Below are 25,671 nucleotides of genomic sequence, written 5' to 3' on the forward strand. Positions count from 1 at the left end.
ACTTCTGACTTTATGATGGAGCGAAGGTCATTGATGAAGCAGCTGAAGATGGTTGGGCCTAGAATACTGCCCTGAGGTACTCCTGCAGCAATGTCCTGGGGCTGAGATGATTGACCTCCAACAACTACAACCATCTTCCTTTCTGCTAGGCATGACTCCAGCCAGTGGAGTTTTCCCCCTGATTCCCATTGACTTCAGTTTTACTAGGGCTCCTTGATGGCACACTCAAGTCAAATGCTGCCTTGATGTCAAGGGCAGTCACTCTCCCCTCACCTCTGGAATTCAGCTCTTTTGTCCATGTTTGGACCAAGGCTGTAATGAGGTCTGGAGCCAAGTGGTCCTGGCGGAACCCAAACTGCGCATCGGTGAGCAAGTTATTGGTGAGTACGTGCTGCTTGATAGCACTGTAGACAACACCTTCCATCACTTTGCTGATTGAGAGTAGACTGATGGGGCCGTAATTGGCCGGATTGAATTTGTCCTGCTTTTTGTGGACAGGCCATACCTGAGCTGTTTTCCAAATCGATTGGTAGATGCCAGTGTTGTATCTGTACTGGAACAGCTTGGCCAGAGGTACGGCTAGTTCTGGAGCACAAGTCTTCAGCATAACAGCCGTAATGTTGTTAGCACCCATAGCCTTTTCTGTATTCAATGCGCTCAGCTGTTTTTTTTTTTATATCGCGTGAAGTGAATTGAATTGGCTGAAGACTGGCTTCTGTGATAGTGGGGACCTCCGGAGGAGGCCGATATGGATCATCCACTCGGCACTTCGGGCTGAAGATGGTTGCAAACGCTTTAGCCTTGTCTTTTGCACTCGTGTACTGGGCTCTTTCATCATTTGCAGACATCACGCACGCAAAACCTGTCACAGCCCCCTACACTTCTTTCTGCACTGCCAGGATCGCACTCTCTTTTGGATGGCTCCGCGTCTGCCTGTAGCTGAGCAGAACTAGGAGTGTCCTGCGCCCTCTGGCGAGGACTCTCCACTGCTGTCCCTGTCCCCATCTGCTCTTGCTCACTTGTAAGCTGAGACACCAGGTGACAACACTACTCTATCTCGCATGGGACCCACCCAGGTGTACATATCTGCACTGGTGCTGGGTGTGGTTGTGTCTGGTGATGGTGCACCCTCAGAGACTGGAGGCTCCTTTGAAGAGTTGTCTTCCTCTTTCTCCTGGACAGGGGTGGGGGGAGGGGTGCTCTTGATGGACCTGTGGGAGAGTAAAGAGAGGAATTTGATATGTTATATGAAGAATGGCTACAGATATCATTATGCACATGATGACCATTCACTGGCTGCTGACATCAGTCCCCATATGAGTGACTGATGTATGCCATGTAGCTGTATGATATGTAATTTTGTCACCAGATTGCCGAGATGTTCCCCTCTCTCCGTCTCCCAGCTGCTCAGCGACTCGATATTCCTGAAACAGCAGCCTTTGGTGTTATAAGGTTTGCAAATGATTGGAGGGTCACCACCGGTTCCCTCCCCCCCCCCCCCCCCCCCCCTCCTAATTTGGGTTTTCTTTTCTTGCAAGGAGGGAAAGAGAAGGTTGAGTGAGAGTGATGGAATGAGTGTAAGGAATGGATGGGTTAGATCTTTAGAGGGAGACTATGATGGAGTGGAGTGCCAAAGCCAAGTGGCCTCTGTTGTTAGTTGACATGATTGCACTAGGGTGAGTGTGAGGGGTGGCTAGTGAGATGGGGATGTGATAATGTGCAAGGTATGTTGGTGTGAGTAAGGATGTGCAGGACTAGGGTTGGTAAGGCAGAGTGACGGGGATGTAATGAGAGGCACAGCAGGATGAAGTTGAGTGTGGCTTTGTACTTGTGTTTCCTGACCTAATGAGATGAATGAAATGTTTGGCACTGCACCCAGGTCCTCCTGACCACATCCCTGCTGGTGACGTTCTCTGCAATCTCCAACCAGGCTGTTTTGTTCTCCTAGGGAGGTCTCTTCCGTCCATTGGAAGGGAAGAGGACCTTCCTGCGTGCTCTCACTCCCTCTTATGGAGGGAGTCATCGGAGAACCTGCGTGCAGCCCTCTGCCTCTGTGTAGTCATTGTCAAAATGTTTGCAGCACTCCAGTGCTGTAGTGCACTGACAGTACTATGTTACATTAACATAGAAACATAGAAGATAGCAGGAGTAGGCCATTCGGCCCTTTGAGCCTGCTCCGCCATTCAATGAGATCATGGCTGATCATCCAAATTCAGTACCCTGTCCCTGCCTTCCCCCCATATCCCTTGATCCCTTTAGCCTTAAGAAATATATCCAACTCTTTTTTTTTTGAATATATTTAATGAACTAGCCTCCACTGCCCTCTGTGGCAGAGAATTCCACAGGTTCACCACTCTCTGGGTGAAGAAATTCCTCCTCATTTCAGTCCTAAAATGGCTTACCCCTTTATCCTTAGACTATGACCCCTGGTTCTGGACTCCCCGGCCATCAGAAACATCCTTCCTGCATCTAGTCTGTCCAGGCCTGACAGAATTTTATAGGTTTCGATGCGATCCCCTCTCAACCTTCTAAACTCCAGTGAGTATAATCCCAATCGACACAATCTCTCCTCATACGTCATTCCTGCCATCCCAGGTATCAGCCTGGTGAATCTTCACTGCACTCCTTCCATGGCAAGAACGTCCTTCCTCAGGTAAGGCGACCAAAACTGCGCACAATACTCAAGGTGCGGTCTCACCAAGGCCCTGTACAACTGTAGCAAGACATCCTTGTTCCTGTACTCGAACCCTCTTGCTACGAAGGCCAACATACCATTTGCCTTCTTAACCGCCTGCTGCACCTGCATGCTTACCTTCAGTGACTGGTGCACAAGAACACCCAGGTCTCTTTGCACTTCCCCTTCTCCCAATCTATTGCCATTCAAATAATAATCTGCCTTCCTGTTTTTGCCACCAAAGTGGATAACCTCACATTTATCCACATTATAGTGCATTTGCCATGTTTCTGCCCAATCACCCAATCTGTCCAAATCGTACTGGAGTTTCACGACATCCTCCTCACAGCTTACCCTCCCACCCAGCTTTGTGTCATCTGCAAATTTGGAGATATTACACCCAATTCCCTCATCCAGATCATTAATATATATTGTGAACAGCTGGGGTCTTGGGACCGATCCTTGCGGTACCCCACTAGTCACTGCCTGCCACTCGGAAAACGACCCGTTTATTCCAACTCTTTGCTTTCTGTCCGCCAACCAGTTCTCTATCCAAGTCAATACCTTGCCCCCAATCCCATGTGCCTTAATTTTGCACGCTAACCTCTTATGTGGGACCTTATTGAAAGCCTTCTGAAAGTCCAAATACACCACATCCACTGGTTCTCCCTTATCTATTTTACCAGTTACATCCTCACAAAATTCCAGTAGGTTAGTCAAGCATGATTTACCTTTTGTAAATCCATGTTGACTTTGTCCGATCCTGTCACTGCTTACTAAGTGCTCTGCTATTACATCTTTTATAATAGATTCTAGCATTTTCCCCACTACCGATGTCAGGCTTACTGGTCTATAATTCCCTGCTTTTTCTCTACCACCTTTTTAGAATAGTGGGGTAACATTAACTACCCTCCAATCCATGGGTACCGTTCCAGAGTCTATCGAGTTCTGGAAGATGACCAGCAATGCATCTACTATTTCTAGGGCCACTTCCTTAAGTACCCTGGGATGTAGATTATCAGGCCCTGGGGATTTATCGGCCTTCAGTCCCATCAATTTTCCGAACACCATTTCCCTACAAATACTGATTTCTTTCAGTTCCACCCTTTCATCAGACCCTATGTTCCCCGGCATCTCTGGGAGGTTATTTGTGTCCTCCTTTGTGAAGACCGAACCAAGTATGAATTTAGTTGGTCTGCCATTTCTTTGTTTCCCATTATAAATTCCCCTGATTCTGACTGTAAGGGACCTACGCTTGACTTCACCAATCTTTTTCTCTTCACATATCTATAAAAGCTTTTACAGTCAGTTTTTATGTTCCCTGCTAGCTTACTCTCCTATTCAAATCTAATGTGGCCATGGCCCCTTTAAAGATCCCGGCTGAAAACGCGTCATGAATGAAGTCACCAGGCCCACACCATTTAATTGGGTGGGGTAACGCGCACGGTGGGCTTAATAGGCCCTATTAACGTAAAGCCGTTCTGTGGAGCAGGATGGAGCCAGCAACAGGGTTGCGACCCTCCATGGCCACTGGTTGCACTGGACCCACCCAGGTAAAGAAAATTCCGGCCAATATTTCAGGTCGATGAGCTTTCTTTGGAACTGGAAAATGTTACAAATGTAACTGGTTTTAAGCAAGTACCTGGTTTTAAGCAAGTACAGAGGCAGGGAAAAGGGGGGATGGGAGCAAAGAACAAAAGTGAAGGTCTGAGAGGGAGAGATTGAATGACAAAAAGGATGATGGTGCAAGGCAAAAGGGGGTGGTAATGGGACAAGTAAAGGAACAAAAGATGGGTCGAGAAGAGGTGTCAATGGGAACCATAGAATCACCACCAGCTGTTGGACAAAATGGGGGCAGAGGTTATGGTCTGAAATTGTTGAACTCAGTGAGTCCGGAAGGCTGTAAAGTGCCTAATCGAGCTTACATTGAGCTTCATTGGAACAGTGAAGGGGTCCGAGTGGAGCGGAGAATTAAAGTGACGGGAAGCTCAGGGTCACGCTTGCGGACTGAACGGAGATGTTCCGCAAAGCAGTCACCTACTCTGCGATACTTTATGAAGGTTCGTGTTCAACTGAACAGTTGGTCTTTGTTATTACAAACTGTCCTTGCAAAATATTCCCTGGTGCTGCTGAAGCTCCAGTGAAATGTTCTAAATCATTTATATAAAACATTGATCTGAGATTTTTCTATGAATTTGTATTGCCTGTTTAAGAGCATTAAATGGAAATGAATGTAAATTAATAAATGTAAGAGAAAGTGGAAATGTCATCCTTTCGTGGATACCTTTCAGGTGTCATTTTGATGGACATTTCTCTGGTAATCCGAGTTGATTCAAGGAGAGGTGTATGACTATTGTGCATTTGACAAGAATAAGTTAATAACACTAAATAGCTGTGTAGGATTAACGTAGGTTTATATGTGTAATAACAGCTGGATTATTTTCTCTTTCTAGATGAGACTGAGTCCCCAAGTGTATTTGAAGCAAAGTGGAGTCAGATTTTGGATCCACCCTCTCATCTGCTGTCACTAAATCCAGCCTTGTCTAATGTGAACGTGGGAGCATTGTCCAGTGAGGTGCAAGCAAGACTAAAATGCTGTTCTTCACCTAAATCAGAGATTGCTGTGTTTGGGGGAGGGGATCACTGTCTTAATGGAAATGATGCCACAGAAAATCTAGGGCTTGATGTGCAGTGGATTAATGACAAAGGAGTTCCTGTGACTAACAAAAACAATAATTGTGATCATTGGCCAAATTCTTTTGAATCATCAGTGAAGTCTGCTTGTGGAAATGAACTGAGTTTTTCTGAAGATATGAATTCTTCAAGTATATTTGGGTTAATTGTACAGAATTCTGACAGCCATCCCGCACAGTGTGGTGACTTATTGCAGGAGGACAACTCAAACAGCCAAAATATGTTGAATGTTAACAGCTTTATAGTAGAAAACACAAACCTACAAAGTGGCCAGTTGTTATCTGACCTGAATGGTCAAACTGAGAAGACTGTTCCAATGAAAAGTATTGAACAATTAAACACACTCTGTACAGATGAGTTGTCTGTAAAATCTTCATTTGAAAGTTTAAGGAACTGTACAGATTTAGAAAATGTGTCTCCTAATTCAAAGGAGTCTTGGATGGTTGATGATTTATCAGTTATTTGTGAACAGAATGTATTGTCTGGGTTGGATGGTACTACTGACACAAATGAATTAAGTGATTCATCCTCTGGAAAAACTGAAGCAAATGATGCCGTTACAGAACTCAAAGATGAGTCAATAACACGCATTGAAAATAATTCAGTTGTAAAAACTGGAGATGATGTGGATGGAAATCTGGATGGAATAGCTAATACACAGATATTGGGTGACCTGGCTAATTTTACTGGGCTAAAAATAGACTCTGAAAAAACACAATCTCAACAATCGGAGTCCTGTTATGTCAACAACAAACCAAATCTGATTGCAGTACAATATAATTCCTCAAATTATGGTAATTGTGGAGATGATGGTCACCATTTCGAGAATGACATCAGTAAGATGAGTATAAGTGATGAAGTAACTGTTTGCGAAAAAGCCAGTGAAAGTAATGACATTCTGTTCATGCAGGGATATACCACTGACCTGTCTTATCATTCAAGTAAAATGTCATCCTCTCAGTCCGAAGCAACACTTGATCAGTTAACTCAGCACATGAGACCAAGCAGTCATCACGCATTGGAAGAAGATGCATTATTACAAAACAAAATTATGGAGAAGGACTCTGGAAATAATGGTGAGATTGTTTTAGATCTAACAAAACCATTGGCAGAATCTGTGGTTCCTGGTGAAGATTGGTTGGAAGGATCAAGTACCTTGTGTGCTGACATGAAGGAACAGGTGTCAACACCTTGCTGTTCGTATGATGGATTAGACACTACATCCATCTCAAGTTCAACCACAGCCTGTGTTTCTAAATCTTTGCCTTTAAAGGAGGATTCAGTTACTGAAGAGAAGGAGATTGAGGAGAGTAAGTCAGAAAGTTACAACTACACCCAACACCGGGAAAATGCTGTAATGGAAGCAGGAGTGGCTAATGGTTTGGCCAGATTAAGTATTTCTACAGATATTGCTGATCAGTTGAAAGATAATTATTTTAACACTCCCAACCAGTCTGCTACAGTGACTTGTGCACTTGAAGATGCAGCAAAATTAGCTCTAAATAATGCACAACCAATCAGTATTCCGTTTGGAGGTGCTAGACCCAAGCAACCTTTGAACCTGAAACTACAGATCCCAAAACCTTTGACTAACCAATTATTGAATGACTTAGGCTCATCTAACCCTGCACACAATGCAAAAAACAAAAATGTAGGTTTTATTGATAAAACAGACCCCCCTGAGGATTCCTCCTTGTGTGCTTTGAATGGTGGTGCTTTACTACCGGATTGCAGCAGTAATGGTGATGAATTAGGAGTGTGTTATGCTGGGGCTTCCAAAGATGTCAACTCGGATTATGCTTTGGGATCTGAAAGTCCTGATAATGACCTGCGAGCTGGACAGTTTCCAGGACCCCTCAGAAAGCCATTTACAACACTGGGTGATGTGGCTCCAGTATGGGTACCAGATTCCCAAGCACCAAACTGCATGAAATGTGAGCTGAAGTTTACATTCACAAAGAGGCGCCATCACTGCAGAGCGTGTGGAAAGGTGAGTTGTCTTTCTGATTTAAGTATGCTTACATTTTGCAACAGTTTTAAACAGTTATATGATTTAAACAGGATGTGAATCCAGTGGCTGACCTGTGGTATACTTTTGGAAAACTACCAAAAAAGTAGATTTTTTTATTTTGAGTTGGAAATGCCACTGCTTTACAGTGATTAACAGGAGATGACTTGTGGTGCCTCAACTCCTGTTTGCTGCTGTAAAATTTAGTGGTACACTAGAACCGCTCAAAAGATGCTTTTTATTGCCCTATCCTTCATTGGTCACTGTTTGTTCTCTGCTCAGCACCTCCTCCAACAGCCTGGCTAGGAATTGTAGCCTGTAGTGGGTAATTTGAGTCTCACCGGTTCAGTGTAGCATGCTTGTACTTAAGACAGCTGGAACTACCCGTTAGATTTTTCCGTTTTGGCAGCATTTTGCTAGAACGTTTGCCTGACTACATCTTATGGTATTCTAGTACTTGTCATAGTTTCTATTTTGACCTGTTTTGCTTTCATTGTAAGCAATTTTGCAAGTAGAATGGAGGTTATTGACTAGTAAAATTCCAGTCCAAAGAAGGAAATCTAGTTCATGTCCTATTGTATTTAATATTGTTGGTTTACAAAATAGTTAGAGACTTGGGCCTAATTATTACAATGGATATATGAATTCTTTACCATAGCACATTTGTGAACATTTTTTTTTACTGTCTTTCATCCATCCCTGTATCTTTGTCACCACATTACCTTTAATGCTATGGGCCTTAATCATTTTACATTTTTATGTGCCCTTTATCAAACCCTTTTGAAAGTCAAAACATATATAAACTACCCTAATTTTAATTCCTGTCTGTCCTAGTGCCATCAGTATATCTTCAGTGGATTCTCCTCTTGTCCCTTTTGATGTGCCTCAACCATCTTCATTTCCTCCATCTGCTGCACCTCATTGGCCACACCTGTAAATGTGGTTAGGTAATAGAAATGGAGGACATCATTGTACAACTGTATTAATGTGCATTTTGCACATGTTGACTGAGGATTGCAGTATGTGACTGTTGCAAAACTCACTTTAGTGAACTGACCATAATAGTTAAGCCTTTATAATTGGTAAACGGAAATCAAGTGTTGTGAATCTGCAAGTACATTGAATCATCAATGCAGAGTAGCTAATGAATGGAATATCAAACTTAGCTGGCATTTTTATAATTACCTAGATTTCTCTTTTTTAAGTTATGAAGAGCCACAGCTCCAGGTTTAAGAGTGGGAGACCAATTAGTTAAATCAAGAGCTATTTATTGGACGATGCCAATTTTGGTTTCAAAAGACCATAGCTTGTTGGAGAAATTGTAGAGTAAGGAGGTAAAGATTTCTGATGTCCTAGAAAAGAATGAGTTAAATTCAGTTAGCCTACATAAACGTGACTTTGAAAAGTAATGCATTGATTGTAAAGTGCTTTGGGACATCACAAAAAAAAATACACACGGTGCTATACACATGCAAGCTCTTTCTTGAGTTCTTTGTAATATCAAAATCGAGATTTGAATCATTTCTTCATGCGCAAGGGAGCTATTTATTCCTTGACATCCAATGTTTTCAGCCCAGCGTAAGTAAATAAGTGTCCTTTTTACAACCTTGAAACTTTAACTCCGATCCTCAAAATTGATTTAAATTGCTGTCTTGAGTTTTCTATTAATGCTTCACAATGGCAGTTGTCCAAAAAAATTGAAGTGTATATTTGTGGCTACGCAGTAAGAACAAAGTGTTTTTAACACTTAAGACAGTCAGAATTACTTTAAGGAACAGCATTGAATTTCAAAGTTTGTAAATGCAAGCGCACTACTTGAAATTTGTTGGTCAGCTGTTTTTATTTGTGATTTACATGTCCATGACAGAATAATGAACGTGACATAAGAACATAAGAAATAGGAGCAGAAGTAGGCCATTTGGCCCTTTGAGCCTTCTCTGCCATTCAATAAGATCAAGACTGATCATCTACCTCATCTCCACTTTCTTGCACTATCCCCATATCCCTTGATTCCCTTAATATTCAAAAATCTATCGATCTCAGTCTTGAATATACTCAACGACTGAGCCTCCACAGCCCTCTACAGTAGAGAATTCAAAAGATTCACCACCCTCTGAGTGAAGAAATTGCTCCTCATGGCCGACTCCTTATTCTGAGACTGTGACTCCTGGTTCTAGACTCCCCAGCCAGGGGAAACATCCTCCCTGCATCTACCCTGTCGAGCCCTGTAAGAATTTTGTATGTTTCAATGAAATCACCCCTCATTCTCCTAAACTCTACAGAATATAGGCCTAACCTACTCCATCTCTTTTATTTGTTTATGGGATCTGGGCGTCGCTGGCAAGGCCGGCATTTATTGCCCATCCCTAGTTGCCCTTGAGAAGTTGGTGGTGAGCTGCCTTGAACCGCTGCAGTCCATGCGGTGATGGTACTGTACGGGTTTTGCAAAATTTCCCCTATTTCCCTGAAGATTGAAAAATATTGGTCCACATCGTGGACGAAGAATTGGGTGATGTGACTTGTCTACAATGTTTTAAAATGTGCCGAGAACCGCAAAAGACTGCTCTGAGATGGACAGAACGTGGACAACACCGGAGTCGTGGAGCTCTGTGGAAAATATTCACACACCTTAAGACAGTGCTTTTAGTAATAAAATTGTTCCCTGGAGTTTGGGTAATCACAAAAGGTTTTAAAATGGCCACAGAAAGCTTGGTCAAAAGGACAAAGCAGCAAAACAGCTCGCAGCAAGTTGTCTGTGTGGAAAAAGTGGGAGGATACAGGGGCTGAGAGTCAGACCTGCCAATCAAAGGGAGGTTCCCTTAGAAGCACTTGAAGTTGTTTATTGACTCGAGCAATTACCCACTTGAGAGAAAACCGCAGGACAATCGATTTGAAACTGCTTCTGTTTACACAGCCATTCAAAGCATTCACAGACAATGATAGATTGAAACCCTGGAACGGATTTTGATCTGCAACCGTTTATGAATGAGGTTTAAATCACCCATCATTCTGGACAATAGAGCAGTTGCATTCCCATTTGTTTTAGCCCAGGTGATCTCCAGATGTGGGCGGGAACATTTCAGGCCCACAGTGCAGACACACCAACCCAGTCCAACCACTTTGAGTTAGCCAATCACAGCTTTTCTCTTGTGAATTGGAACTTTTTGGGCGTGAATTTTCCAGACAGGCAAACAGCAGGGGGTTCATCAGGTATATATGATAGCTCCTGAGAAGCTATTGCTCTCTTTTTTTACTTCCTGAGACCACAGGTGAGCCTCTCTCTCTCTCTCTCTCTCCTTTTCGCTGGACCACATGTGAGCAGAGTTTCTGACTCCTCAGCAAAGCAACCTAGTAAGGAGTTGGGGGATGGTAATTAAGGGGATATTGCTAAGATTGTTTAATCAACATTGCAGTCACTTACCCCTCGTTTTTACCGTCTGCATTCCCCCATTTAAGCAATTTTACTGTGTTCGTGTGGTATAGTTTGATATTTGATTATAGTTTCCTTTAGTTAATAAAACTTGATTTTTCTCATCCAAACCACGTGTCCGTTTTAATATCATTAATTATAAGTCCTGCAGTCAGAACTGGAAGGTGGGGTAGCGATTCGAAACCGCTGTTTTAAAATTGGTTTATTTGGAATTGGTCAGAGTGCAGGCAAAGGCTGCAGACCAGGTGAATTCCCTTAAACCAGTTAAAAGAAGCCCCCCTACAGTACTCCCACATTGCTGTTAGGTAGGGAGTTCCAGGATTTTGACCTAGCGACAGTGAAGGTCCTTTTAGGTGGAAGAGGTCGCAGGTTTGGGAGGAGCTGCTGCAGTGCATCTTGTAGATGGTACACACTGCAGCCACGGTATGCCAGTGGTGGAGGGAGTGAATGTTTAAGGTGGTGGTTGGGGTGTCGATCAAGCGGGCTGCTTTGTCTTGGATGGTGTCGAGCTTCTTGAGTGTTGTTGGAGCTGCACTCATCCAGGCAAGTGGAGAGTATTCCATCACACTCCTTACTTGTACATTTGTAGGTGGTGGAAAGGCTTTGGGGAGTCGGGAGGTGAGACACTCGCTGCAGAATACCTAGCCTCTGAGCTGCTCTTGTTGCCACAGTATTTATGTGGCTGGTCCAGTTAAGTTTCTGGTTAATGGTGACCCCCAGGATGTTGATGGTGGGGGATTTGGCGATGATCATGCCATTGAATGTCAAGGGGAGGTGGTTAGACTCTCTCTCTCGTTGGAGATAGGCATTGCTTGGCACTTCTAGGACAATTCCCCCAATCCCAGGAACCAGTCTGGTGAACCTTCGTTGCTCTCCCTCTATATCCTTCCTTGGGTAAGGAGACCAAAACTGTACACAATACTCCAATTTGCATTTTACTTTTCATTCAATTTTTCATGAATTCTGGATTAGGTATACCTACTACATAAAATATATGAACTGTAAGCTTCTGATGGTTTTGTATTTAAAAAAATGAAGCTCGTTGAGGGATTTGGGAAGTTTTAGATTAAAAACTTGTTAGTTTCAAGCTGATGATCGTTGGTTGCTTTATTGATTTTCCCCTCCCCCATAATCGTTTCCTATTTAATTGAATTTGATTTTCATAGAAAATAGTCCCTTGAGGGGTGAAGTAACTTAATTTCCCCCAAATAGTGTTGCTGGCTGTGTGTGTGTGTGTGTGTGTTCTAAATAAGCATAATGAATCAAATTGTGTAGTGTAAAAATTGATTTGTGCTCTAGGCATTTTATTGGAATTGTTTGCTTGTAAAATAATTGAGCTTTCTACATTTAAATTGTTCCTGTAATCTTTTGTATTTGCATTCGTGGATCAACAATACGATTTTGCACATGAGTGCAAAAGACAAAGCTGAAGCATTTGTAACCATCTTCAGCTAGAAGTGCCGAGTGGATGATCCATATCGGCCTCCTCCTGAAGTCAGCCTTCAGCCAATTTGATTCACTCCATGTGATAAACAGCTGAGCGCACTAGATACAGCAAAGGTTGTGGGCCCTGACAACATCCCAACTGTCGTGCTGAAGAATTGTACTCCAGAATTAGCCGTGCCTCTAGCCAAGCTGTTCCAGTGCAGCTGTAATACTGGCATCTATCCAACAATGTGGAAAACTGCCCAGGTATGTCTTGTCCACAAAAAGCAGGACAAATCCAGTCTGACCAATTACCACCCCGTCAGTCTACTCATCAGCAAGTGATGGAAGGTGTCATTGACAGTGCTATCAAGCAGCACTTACTCGCCAATAACCTGCTCACTGATGCCCAGTTTGGGTTCCGCAAGGTCCACTCGGCTCCAGACCTCATTACAGCTTTGGTCCAAACATGGACAAAAGAGCTGAATTCCAGAGGTGTGAGGTGAGAGTGACTGCCCTTGACATCAAGGCAGCATTTGACTGACTATGGCATCAAGGAGCCCTAGTAAAACTGAAGTCAATGGGAACCGGGGGGGAATTTCCAACTGACTGGAGTCATAACTAGCACAAAGGAAGATGGTTGTGCTGGTTGGAGGTCAATCATCACAGCCCCAGGACATCGCTGTAGAAGTTCCTCAGGGCAGTGTCCTAGGCCCAACCATCTTCAGCTGCTTCATCAATGACATTCCCTCCATAAGGTCAGAAGTGGGGATGTTCGCTGATGCCTGCGCAGTATTTGGTGCCATTCGCAACTCCTCCGATAATGAAGCAGTCCATGCCTGCATGCAGCAAGACCTGGACGATATTCAGGCTTGGGCTGATAAGTGGCAGGTAACATTTGCACCACAGAAGTGCCCGGCAATGACTATCTCCAACAAGCGAGCGTCTAACCACCACCCCTTGACATTCAACGGCATTACCATTGTCGAATCCCCCACCATCAATATCCTGGGGTCGCCATTGATCAGAAACTTAACTGGACCAGCCACATAAATACTGTGGCAACAAGAGCAGGTCAGAGGCTGGGTATTCTGCAGCGAGTGTCTCACTTCCTGACTCCCCAAAGCCTTTTCACCATCTACAAGGTACAAGTCAGGAGTGTGATGGAATACTCTCCCCTTGCCTGGATGAGTGCAACTCCGACAACACTGAAGAAACTCGACACCATCCAAGACAAAGCAGCTTCTTGTTTGGCACCCCATTGACCACCTTAAACATTCATTCCCTCCACCACAATAAAGCTGTTGGACTATAACCTGGTGTTGTGTGACTTCTTACATTTGTCCACCCCAGTCCAACTCCGGCATCTCCACACCATCGTATATGGTAATAGAGGAATGGCTTCGGTACCAGCTTGTTATAGTCAGCATAGGTTCCACTTACCGTCACAAGAATTTGTTTAAATGGACAGGCTCTGGACTAATGTTTAAAGTTGGCACATCAGTGCTGTATCGGCTGCTGATTGCATTATTGGCTTCTTGGTTTGAGCTTCAAATTCAACTTTTTTTTGCTTTCTCAGCTTACTTATCTGAGACAGATGGACATCCTCAAGTGCCTTTGTGCTTGGCAAAATATATTCCGCTGCTTAACATCTTAACTATATGGGACCCTAGGGCAGCGTTTGCAATGTCTGCATAATCGTGATCATCATTTTACTTTGGACAGTCTCGTTGGTCTTATCCATTACTGCAGTAGTAGTACTAGTAATGCTTTCCTCTTGCCAGAGACAGTATTGGTAACCATATCCTTGGTATCGGTCACTGTTGTAGTGCTTGCATTCTTTGGAGCTGAGTGCATACTGTCTTTAGTGCCCATAGCCGAGACCCAGCTCCATAGCCTTTTGGGGAACAGGGCACCAGATTTCCACAAGCCTTTGTGTGGGGGGAAAAAATGCTTCCTGATTTCACTCTTAAATAGTCTAGCTCTATTTTTAAGATTGCAGCCCTTCTGGGTTCCCCCACTGGAGGGCAGAGTTTCCTCTGTATCTATCCTTTCAAATCCCTTTATCATTTTAAACACCTCAATTAGTTAACCCCTCAACTGTCTAAATTCAAGGGAATACTACCCATGTTTATGCAACCTGTCCTCCTAATTTAACTCTTTATGCACCTGTATAATTCTGGTGAATCTGCGCTGTACCCTCTCCAAGGTGAGTTCCTGAGGTGCAGTGCCCAAAGCTCCTGATAGGCTCTGACAATGCCTCTATACAATTGAAGCATAACTCCTCCCCTTTGTATTCCAGCTTTCTTGAGAAAAAGGCCAACATTCCATTAGCCTTTTTGTACCTGTGCACTAACTTTTACTGATTTGTGTACCTGGACACAATCTTCCCTGTAAGCTGCGCTCCAGGGAACCCGCGCAGCCGGCTTTTCAGTATAAAAACCGCGCATGCACGGTATTTTGATTGGCCCGCGCAGCCTGTTAAAGGGGCCGCGCAAGGCAAAATAAAATTACAGGGAACATTGCCTGGACAACCAAATCATTTTACTTCTCCATGGTTCCTGGTCTCTCGTCATTAAGAAAATGTTCCAATTTGTCTTTCTCTGATCCAAAATGGATAACCTCATACTGCCTCACATTGAACTCCGTTTGCCATAGTTTTTCTTGATCTGTCTATATCCCATTGTAACTACCTGCTCTCATCCACACAACTTGCTGTGTCTTCTAACTTGGTGTCATTTGAAAACATGGATATACAACACCCTCTTCATTCATTCAAGTCATTAACATATGTGGCGAAAAATTGAGGACCCAGTAAAGATCCTTGGGGAACACCACTTATCGCATCATCCCAATCGGAGCAATAGGCTTCTATCCCTACTACCTGCCAACTAATTACCATCCCATGTCATAAGGTTACCTTTGATTCTGTGTGCGTTAATTTTTGCTAATCTCTTGTGCAGAACTTTATCAAATGACTTCTGGAAGTCCATATAGACAACATCCATAGTCACTCCCCTATCCAGCATGTTAGTGACATCCTAGAAAATTCAACTTGATTTGTCAAACATGACGTACCATTTGCAAATCCATGCTGACTCTGATGAGCTCATACTTGTTCAACTGCTGAGTCACTTGGTCCCAGATGATGGATTCCAGTAACTTCCCCACAACTCATGTTAAACTGATTGCAGCACTGAAGACATTCTTAGCCAACAGCTATGTTCAGAAAGTCACTCTAACTTGCACCATTAAATCCCAGAAATGTCCTTTAAAATTGTTTTCTTTTGAACCTTGTTCAATGCATCAATATTCTTTATTAATTTCTTCAAAATCAACCCCAAAAGTGCACACATTCCAAATGTAGCCTCAGTGAAGTAGATAGTCAGAATAGCTTGCTCTGATTTTCAGACAAATGCTCCTGAGAAAATTGGCCAGGATTTCTGCTCCTGAGCACCATCCAGTGACCCTTGTTGAAGTGCATATGTGTGGATGTTTGGTGAAGATGGGATAAGGCTCAGCCCCTATCCCACACCAATCAAATAGCCTGCCAATGCTCCAGGTTTACGGATGACCACTTTGATGAGTGGAATCCCCAGACTGTATCCAAACAAAGAATCTACACCTTCAGAGGAGGATAATAGAAAATTGGATTTATATAGTGTCTTTCATGACCTTGGGTTGTACCAAGCACTTCCCAGCCAATGAAGTGCTTTTGAATTGTAATCATTGTTTATATTGTGGGAAATGCTGCAACCAAAATTGTGCACTGCAAGGTCCCACAAGCAGTAATGAGAGAAATTTCTGTTTAAACGTTGACCAAGACACCGAGAACTCCCCTGCTCCTCTTCGAATAGTGCCATGAGATCTTCTGCGTCCACTTGAGAGAGCAAGTAGGACCAATGCCCCCCGTAAGCTGCACTGCCTTCTGCACGGCCTGCCTTCCCCACTGTGCAGCCCATTCAAATTTTTGCGCATGTGCAGTATCTACAATGTGAAAGCCAGTGAGCGCAGCCTGCGGGGGACCTTGCAGACAACTGCACAGCTTAGCAGGAACATTGGATGGGAGCTCAGTTTAATGCCTAATCTGAAAGATGGCACCTCTGACATTACAACACTCACTCAGTACTGCACTGGAGTGTCAGCCTAGATTATGTGCTCAATTCTCTGTCGTGGGGCTTGAGCCTATAAACCTTCTGACTCGGGCAATCGTGCTACTTCTGAACTATAGCTGACAGAGTAAACCTTCCTCCACACTGCTCCATCAAACTCTCCTAGGCCAGGCACAGCAGTGGTTAGATACAGAGCAAAACTCCCTCTACATTGTCCCATCAAACACTTGAAGGGAGGATTTTAAAAGCAGAATGTGGCTTCAGTTCTTGCATGTCAATGATTTAGCAATTGTGCCTCTAGATTTTAAGACCTTTTACCTTTTAATGTCTGGGAACAAGATATGCATGAACTACAGTTGTGATTATGGAAACTGGACATGTATATCCTTGGAAAGAGTATTAATAATGGTTATGTTTCAGTTTTTTAACATTTCTTGGGTATTTTTAAATTTCTAGTTGGGCACTGGAATAAATTTACTTTAAAAAAAAAAAAAAAAAACACCCCACACACCAGGAACTTTCATATCACTAGGTGGATAGGCTAAGAACTAATTGTGTAACCTAAGTAAAATAGACCTAATGGTATTGAGAAGTAGTTTATGGACAATAAATTAAAATCTTATACAGAGCATTTGAATTTGAACTTTGAAACCACAAGCTCTGAATTAGAATGAAACTGTGCTAGAGGCTACCTAGGCATAGCAGATAGTTGGGTTCAGATGAGCTAAATAATTGTCGGCAAGAGATTCCTGAGGTTTGACCAGTTAGTCAATTCTAGGGTGTGAGTCAGAATATAAAAAAAAAAATTATAATCTAGATCTGATTTTTGGACAGTTTAGAACAGTTTTTAGTAATTTTTGTCTTTATCTTTTCATTAGTATATGATTTTAATTGTGGCATAACAAAGTGCAGTTATTGGATTCTAGCACAGTCATCAGTTCTTTCTGGTTTTCTCTCTAGTTATACTTAATGGTGCCTAACAGTCTTTTCAGACACATCATAAGGTGGTTTCTTGTGTTCAGGCTGAGAGGTTGGAATTAAAATGGTGGGACAGTTCAATATGCATGTTCTACTATTTTGAAGCAGATGAGATTAACTTGGAGTGTTCAGTGACAAATGCAACAGTGCTGCAGGTCAAAGCATCCACTACTATTCTTGGCTTTAGTGACTCTAATTGGCTTTTATCATTTCTATTTTAACAAAATTGTATAGCTTGAGTTCAATGCATAAATATTTTTGCCATATACAAGATCAAAGTTGGAACATTGCTACAAGATCAAAGTTGGAACGTTGCTAGAATTCAATCATTTTAAGTCTTTTTGACAACTATTGTTTTATGCAATTGACTATTTTTGTGTGAACTTTTTTGACGCCTCCTTTCTATTCTGTAGGTTTTCTGTGCAGCATGTTGCAGTCTGAAGTGCAAGCTAAGTTATATGGACATGAAAGAGGCCCGCGTTTGTGTAACTTGCCATTCTGTCCTTACAAGTTGTAAGTTACTTTCCTTTTTCTGGCCTGTAGTGTGGTTTGTAAAGGATGAAATATTAAAATAGGCTATACCAACTTTTATTTTACCGTTTAAATGTTTGGGTACATTAATCAAGTTGAGCTTCCTGTCTAAAAGTGGTGTCTGAGTATCACAATACTCAGAAGTGATTCTTGAGTGTTTTACTTTTTCATAACATAGGAGCAGGAGTAGGCCATTCAGCCCCTCAAGCCTGTTCCGCCATTCGGTTAGATAATGGCTGATCTGTACTTCAACTCCATTTAACTGCCTTTGCGCTATATCCCTTGATACCCTTGCATAACAAAATTATATCAATCTCAGTCTTGAAAGTTTCAATTGATCCAGCACCCACAGCCTTTTGGGGGGGGTGTTCCAGGTTTCTACTACCCTTTGTATGAAGAAGTGCTTCCTGATTTCACTTCTGACTGGCTTGGCTCTGATTTTAAGATTATGCCCCCTTGTTCTGGTTTCCCACACCATTAGGCCTCGGCTGGAGTATTGTGGACAATTCTGGGCACCACACTTCAGGAAACCTGTAAAGGCCCTTAGAAAGGGTGCAGAAGATGTTACCAGGGATGAGGGACTTCAGTTATGAGGAGTGGTTGGAAAAGTTAGGATTGTTCTCCTTGGAACAGAGAAGGTTAAGATGTGACTGAATAGAGGTTTTCAAGATGATGAGAGATTTTGATAAAGTAGATAGAGAAAAACTATTCCCTCTGGCGAGTTGGTCAATAACCAGAGGTCATAGATTCAAAATCATTGTCAAATGGGAGATGAGAATTTATTTCACTGAGTTGTTGGGATCTGGAATGCTCTACCTGAAAAGGTGATGGAAGCTGATTCCATAAATAATTTTTAAAAGGGAGTTAGACAGGTACTTGAGGATGAGGAACTTTACAGGGTTACGGACAAAAAGTGGGGATGTGGGACTAAGCTCGACCGCTCTGTCAGAGTCAGCACAACGAGTCAAATAGTGCACTAAGTTTCTATGATTTTGAGTTTCTCTGTATCTACCCTATCAAATTAATTTATCATTTAGAAACACCTTGATTATAACACGCCTCAACCTTCTAAACTCAAAGGAATACAAGCCAATTATATGCAACCTGTCCTCATTTAACCCTTTAAGCTTTATTCTAACTTCTTATTCTTCAAGAAGCTGAAAGGACCCCACAGTTTAGCATCTGTGTAGTGTTTTTAACTATATTCAGAGTGCATATAGATGGGCTTTGTTACAATGCTTTTTATTTATATAAAAATGCACAAGCACAATTGTGAAGCTTGTCTTGCCTGGGGCAACATTGTCTTAAGCATGTATTTTAGAAATAGGATGAAACTCGAATGTATTTATATATTTAAAAAAAAAAAAAAAAAAAAAAAAAATTCCTGCTCCCCACGCTACTTTCCTCAAACAGGAATCATTCAGCCTGCAGACAGCCATGCCACTCATGGAAGATGTACTTTCGTGAGAGACCATTTCTCTCTTCCCTTGTCCAACCACCAACTACACATAGTTGGTTAGGTTTTATTCTTGCCTCCCTGTCCCAAATTGGAAAACCGGTTCCACTTTATCATCACTCTTTTCCTTCACCTCCCTTTGCCTCCTCACTGAAAGCCAGAGAGCATTAAGATTTGAAGGTTGGATCCGATCCAAAACTTGACCTTTTTGAGTCGCAGTGTAAACTCAACAATTTCTATATTCCAAATTGGTCCTAGCTTCAAGCTTATCCATTTTGAGGGTAAATTTCATTCCAGAACCAATTCTAAGTTAGTACATATTATAAATAGTTTAGATTTGTGACTATCTACTCCATACAGTCTGAGAAACAAAAAACTGGTGCTGGCCCATTGGGAGCCAGCAATATACTGTAAAGGGTGCTGCCCTACTCAATTTGCATGAGGGTGTGCACTGAGCCCAGATTATAGTGCTCTGTCTAAATACATAAGGCCAGCCCTGAGAGCCTATTAATCTTTTATAGCTGTGTCTTGCACAGTCTCCTAAAATGTGATGTGAATTTCACGTGATAATAGCTCCACGTGCTAATAACTCCAAGTTAATTTGACATTAGAAGACTGGTGATTCATGTGTGCTGGTTTAAGTCCCAGAATGAAGTAAAAGCAGAGCACTCTTAGTTCAATTTGTTCTGCAGATGAATACTTGTACTGTTCCAGTGTTATGAAGTCACTCGGTGTTTAAGTAACTGATAGCTGATGATCAATAAATAGAAGCTGACAAGTTCACTTGATAGCAGTTCTGTCCCACAGTAAACCTTAAAGCAATTTAATTTGCAAATGTGAATGAAGATATTGATACTCAGATGAATACATTAGTTCAAGAAATGTTGCGTGCCTGGAAACTGAGGATTGACCGTACAAGCTGTGTCCTACATTTGTACAATAAAAGCATTGTGGACAAGATCTGGCCAAGATGGTAGTTTGGTGGGGGAAGGATTATTTGGAGATGTTATTAGTTTCTATGTACTTGGATGTACACTAATTTGTATAAAGCAATTGGTTCTATTTCCTATTATATAAGATTCACTGCAATTAACTAGTATGTTAAATGAAGAGCAGGTATAAACTGCACCATAGCTGGGGGGTGACTGCTCAAGCAGTTTTGCCTATCTTGCTTTTATGTGAAGAAAACAAACTTAAAAAAATGAATTTCACTAGTTATGTATGAGGAAAACGCATCCATTCAGACAGAACTTAGTTATGTCTGCCCTTCCCAATCACCATATGCAATTGCTTCTTGGAGTTAAGTTTTTTTGCTTCTGTTACCCTGCCTGGCAGTCTATTCACATATTGATTACTCTTTGTATGAAGAACTTTGCAACATTGTTCATATTTACTTTTTTAAATGCATGTCCCCCTTGTCCTTCTGTCACTGTTTAATTTGAAGTAATGTGGATTTACCTTTTATTTTATATACCATTCACTCTTGCCTCCTGAGGTTCTGTTTCGATCATCTCTGTTCAAGGCTTAAAACCCCAAATCTTGCCAGTTATCTCATAACTCTTCTTTGGCTGTAGGTATCTGTTTTATGGCTCTTTTAGGGCTTGACACCCTTATGTCTTGGTGGCCAAAGTTTGTTTGGTCAAGTTAAGCATGACTTCCTCCAATTCTTACTTTTAATGTTTTGGCTGTAGAGTATTCCGTTTGCTGTTCCAGAATTATCAGGCATGCTGGGTGTTGTCTACAAGTACCCATAAATCTTTCAATTTCATCCTTGAATGTTTCAGCACTATTAACCTACTTTTGAATAAGATCTCAAATTATTTGATGCAAAAATTTGTAATGTGAAAAGTTCAATAAAATGCAGATTTTCTACTTTTTCTGTTGAAATGCCTTTATAAATTTCCAGCTTCTGTCTACTAAGGTTGTTTTGTGGTTATCACTGTATTTACCTAATTCATTCAGTATAGGCACTTTCAAACATACTGGTAGTTTAACAGAGGTGTGTAGAATGACTTATGAACTCTGTGCATAAAATTTATGTAGTACAGGTAGACTACCCTTTTATCCGGACTTCCGAAACCCTCTAAAAACCGAAGGTTTTTTCGGTCAGCGTAAGTCGTGCGCACGACATGACCAGAGTGGCGCACGACTTACAGGCCTAGCTGGATAAGGGATAGTGTAGCATTTTTCCGCACTTCTGAAAACCGAAATCGCTCAGCGTAAGTGTACCAGCCTTTATCCGCACATCCGAAACCAGAAAACCTCTGAAAGCCGAAAGTGGAGCAAAGCATGACTTCTGAAAACCGAAATGTGCACGACCACGACCCCCGCTGACCCCCCACCCCCGACCCCCCCTGGCCGAACCCGACCCCCCCCCCCCCCCCGTCGTACCCCACCCCCGCCGAACCCCACCCAATTTCGGATAAGAGATAGTGTACCATCCTTTATCCGCACATCCGAAACCAGAAAACCTCTGAAAGCCGTAAGTGGCGCAAAGCATGACCCGATGCTTGACCCACGCAGGTGTTCTGCTGCTCTGTGATATTTACTGCTCTCTTAGATATTTGCTGCTCTCTTAGATATTTGCTGCTCTCGTAGATATTTGCTGCTCTCGTAGATATTTGCTGGCTTTTAACAATTTGTGAAAATGCTAAAAAGAGCTGCAGATACCCCAATGGGTAACAGTGAGAAGCAGAAGGAAGCATCGCTCATTATCGATATCGCAGAAAGTGGAGTTATTGCAGAAGCTTGATCGTGGTGTGTCTGTGCGACATCTTACTGAAGAATATGGTGTGGGAAGTACCACCGTATATGACTTAAAGAAACAAAGACAAGTTGTTGAAATTTTACACTGACAGTGATGACCATAAACTAATGAAAATTAGGAAAACATTGCATAGGGCAAAAAATGAAGATCTTGACCGTGTGCTGATTGAGTGGATTCGACAACGCAGAGGTGAACGTGTGCCACTGACTGGTTTGATGGTCATGAAGCAAGCTAGAATATACCATGAAGAACTGAACATTGAAGTTGAGTGTGAATATTCAGAAGGTTGGCTGCATAAATTTAAGAAGCGTCATGGTATAAGATATCTGAAAATCTGTGGTGAAAAAGCTTCTGCTGATCATGAAGCAGCTGAAAATTACATAGATGAGTTTGCAAAAATATCGGATGAAAACCTCGGTCCTGAACAAATTTACAATGCTGATGAAACAGCCCTGTTCTGGTGCTACGTTCCTAGAAAAACATTAGCAACGGCTGATGAGAGTGCACCAGCAGGTTTTAAGGATGCTAAGGACAGGTTGACTGTTCTTGGGTGTGCCAATGCTGCAGGCACACACAAGTTAAAGTTGGTAGTGATTGGAAAAAGCCAACATCCGAGATGTTTGAAAGGTGTATGCAATTTACCTGTGCATTATTATGCGAGCAGGAAAGCATGGGTAACCAGAGGAATATTTTCTCACTGGTTCAATAACCACTTCGTACCAGCGACACGAGCTCATTGCAGGCAAGTTGGACTGGAAGAAAACTGCAAAATTTTATTGTTCCTGGACAACTGCTCCGCACATCCCCCTCCTGAACTTCTTGTGAAAAGTTATGTTTTCGGCATTAACTTTCCCCCTAATGTGACATCTTTAATACAGCCTTGTGACCAAGGAATTTTACACTCCATGAAGAGCAAGTATAAAGACGTTTTTTTGAACTCTATGCTTGATGCAATCAACAGAGGCGAAGGAATCCAAAGCTTCCTGAAAGAATTCAATGTTAAGGATGCCATTTATGCAGTTGCTAATGCTTTGAACGATGTTGACAAACCAACATTAACAAATGCTTGGCACAGACTTTGGCCTTCAATGATGTTTCATGAAGATGGACCTGCAGATGACGAGTTTGAAGGATTTCCTGTCAGTCAGGAGAAGATGATATCAAACCTCCTCACTTACGCCAAAGGTTTATCATCCGAAAGTGTAAATACGTTAGAGGAAGCTGACATCGAAGAAGTGCTGAACATTGACAATGATGCACCTGTTGTGAATTCATTGAGTGATGGGGAAATTGCTGAAATGGTGTTAAATAAAGACAAGCATGAGGACAGTAGCGATGATGATGATGACATTGTGAACACAGGTGAAAAAATCCCCATAGACGATATGGTGACAATGTGTGATCAGTTAATTGCTGGCCTTGAAAAACGTGCATTTATCAGTGAGCAAGAGATTATGCAAGTTTACTCAATTAAAGAGAGACTGCTTAGACCGAAACCAATGTTAATGAGACAGATGACACTGGAAGAAGTCTTTAAAAAGGCCGTCTGTCGTAGTCATGCTTCATCACTTGAGAATCCTTTTCCTGGCCCATCTTCAGATGTCCAACTCCAACCTGATGACAATGATGACAACACTGATGTACCATCTTCTCCAAGATCCTCAAGCCAGATGTAATGTACCTTTTTATTGCATGTTTATGTACAGGCATTTAGCTTAGTTTGTACCTGTACATGTTTGAAGTTTTACTGAATGTTTTCCTTACAAATAAACTGTACTACAGTATTTATCCCTGTAACTACAGTATTTATAGTCGTTATTTTCAGATAAGGGATAGTGTATCCTTTATCCGCACTCCCGAAAACCGAATTACCTCTGAAAACCGAAGTGTTTTCGCGCACCTTCCGAAATCCGAAATTTTCCTAAAACCGAAACACGGCTGGTCCCGAGGTTTTCGGATAAAGGATAGTCTACCTGTATCTAATTTTTCCATGTTTGACAGAACTTGTTATTCATGATCAGTTTGGGACTCGTAGATTAAAGATTACATAGGATATACGGAACAGAAACGGCATTCGGCCCAGCCAGTCCATGCTGGCGTTTATGCTCCACACGAGCCTCCTCCCGTCTTTCCTCATCTAAATCTATCAGCATGACCCTCTATTCCCTTTTCCCTCATATGCTTGTCTAGCCTCCCCTTAAATGCATCTATACTATTTGCTTCAATCATGCCCTGTGGTAGCGAGTTCCACATTCTCACCACTCTCTGGGTGAAGAGGTTTCTTCCGAATTCCCTATTCTGACGAAGGGTCAGCGACCTGAAACGTTAACTCTGTTTCTCTCTCCACAGATGCTGCCTGACCACCTGAGTATTTCCAGCATTTTCTGTTTTTATTTCCTATTTGATTTGTTGGTGACTATCTTATATTGATGGCCTCCAGTTATGCTTTTCCCCACAAGTGGAAACATTCTCTATCTATGTACTCTATCAAAACCTTTCATAATGTTAAAACCTCTGTTAGGTCACCCCTCCGCCTCCTCTCCAAGACCCAGCCTGTTTATCCTTTCCTGATATGTATACCCTCGCATTTCTGGTATCCTTGTAAATCTTCTCTGCACCCTCTCCAGTGCCTCTATCACCTTTATATAATATGGTGACCAGAACTGTACGCAGTACTCCAAGTGTGGTCCAACCAAGGCTTGATACAGGTTTAGCATAACTTCCCTACTTTTGAATTTAATCCCTCTAGAAATAAACCCTAGTGCTTGGTTTACTCTTTTAATGGCTTTGTTAACCTGTGTCATTATTTAAGTAAGGAACTCAGCCAGCTTTCCCGCTCCAGCTCCATTGTCTCCTACTGGAAAGTGTGTTTGGAGTGAGGAAGGTATCTGGCTCAGTAACAACTCCCCGCTCCCACCCCATGGTCACGAACCCCCTGACACTGTCAGGGTTCACAAACAGTGGCCACTTTCTAAAGGGAAATGACTGCGTGAAAGCGTGCCCCAGCTTCAGAGGAGAGGCTAACGGCAAACTAACCGCAGCAAAACCCTTGAGCCTAATTCAAACGTCAAGCACAATACTTCACAGGGTAAGTTTTAAGTGTAGACGATACGGCCCTTATTTCCCCAGTTACAGTCCACCTTTAATACTCTGCTGCACTCCCTCCTTCTCATTCATCCTCACAAAAGAATTTAAATGCAGTATGCGTGGTTCACACACTATAATGAAGTAGATTGACAGTCCGGGGTGTAGAGGTGTTGGCGCAGACTTTCGCTGGAGGCTCCATCATGCTAGATCTAATTGTTATAAAATCCATTCCAGACAGATTTAATGATAAAGTATATGAAAAGTGGGCTGCAATCTAAATCTGAAGAGCAGATCTATTTTTGCAGATCATGTTGTAGTTATGAAAACACTGACTGTTTTGTGCCTTGTTCTTCTGGATGGCATGCTAGTCGTCACTACTGTAAATTCTCTAGCTAAATATTACATAAGATTTACTGCAATCAACATTTGGAGTACTTGATGTAATTTAACCTATGGTAGAACTCCTGGCTCCAGAAGGCAACATTTGAAGGAAAGGCAAGATATTTTTG

The 25,671-nt window shown here is 42.3% G+C and overlaps 1 protein-coding gene across 4 annotated transcripts in view; it reads left to right on the top strand.

The window, feature by feature from the left end:
• The window catches only part of zfyve9a (zinc finger, FYVE domain containing 9a), a 150,163-nt gene that overhangs the window by 67,933 nt on the left and 56,559 nt on the right, over positions 1 to 25,671 (top strand). For all 4 annotated transcript variants that reach the window (XM_085982953.1, XM_085982951.1, XM_085982954.1 and 1 more), the window contains 2 exons: positions 5,128 to 7,358; positions 17,735 to 17,834. In XM_085982953.1, coding sequence (XP_085839079.1) covers positions 5,128 to 7,358; positions 17,735 to 17,834 — 2,331 coding nt within the window. The remainder of the gene's footprint in view (positions 1 to 5,127; positions 7,359 to 17,734; positions 17,835 to 25,671) is intronic.

The sequence above is a fragment of the Somniosus microcephalus genome, chromosome 3 (genome assembly GCF_052327205.1).
Source record: "Somniosus microcephalus isolate GS21.2 chromosome 3, FLI_Smic_1.0, whole genome shotgun sequence".
NCBI classification, from domain to species: Eukaryota; Metazoa; Chordata; class Chondrichthyes; order Squaliformes; family Somniosidae; genus Somniosus; species Somniosus microcephalus.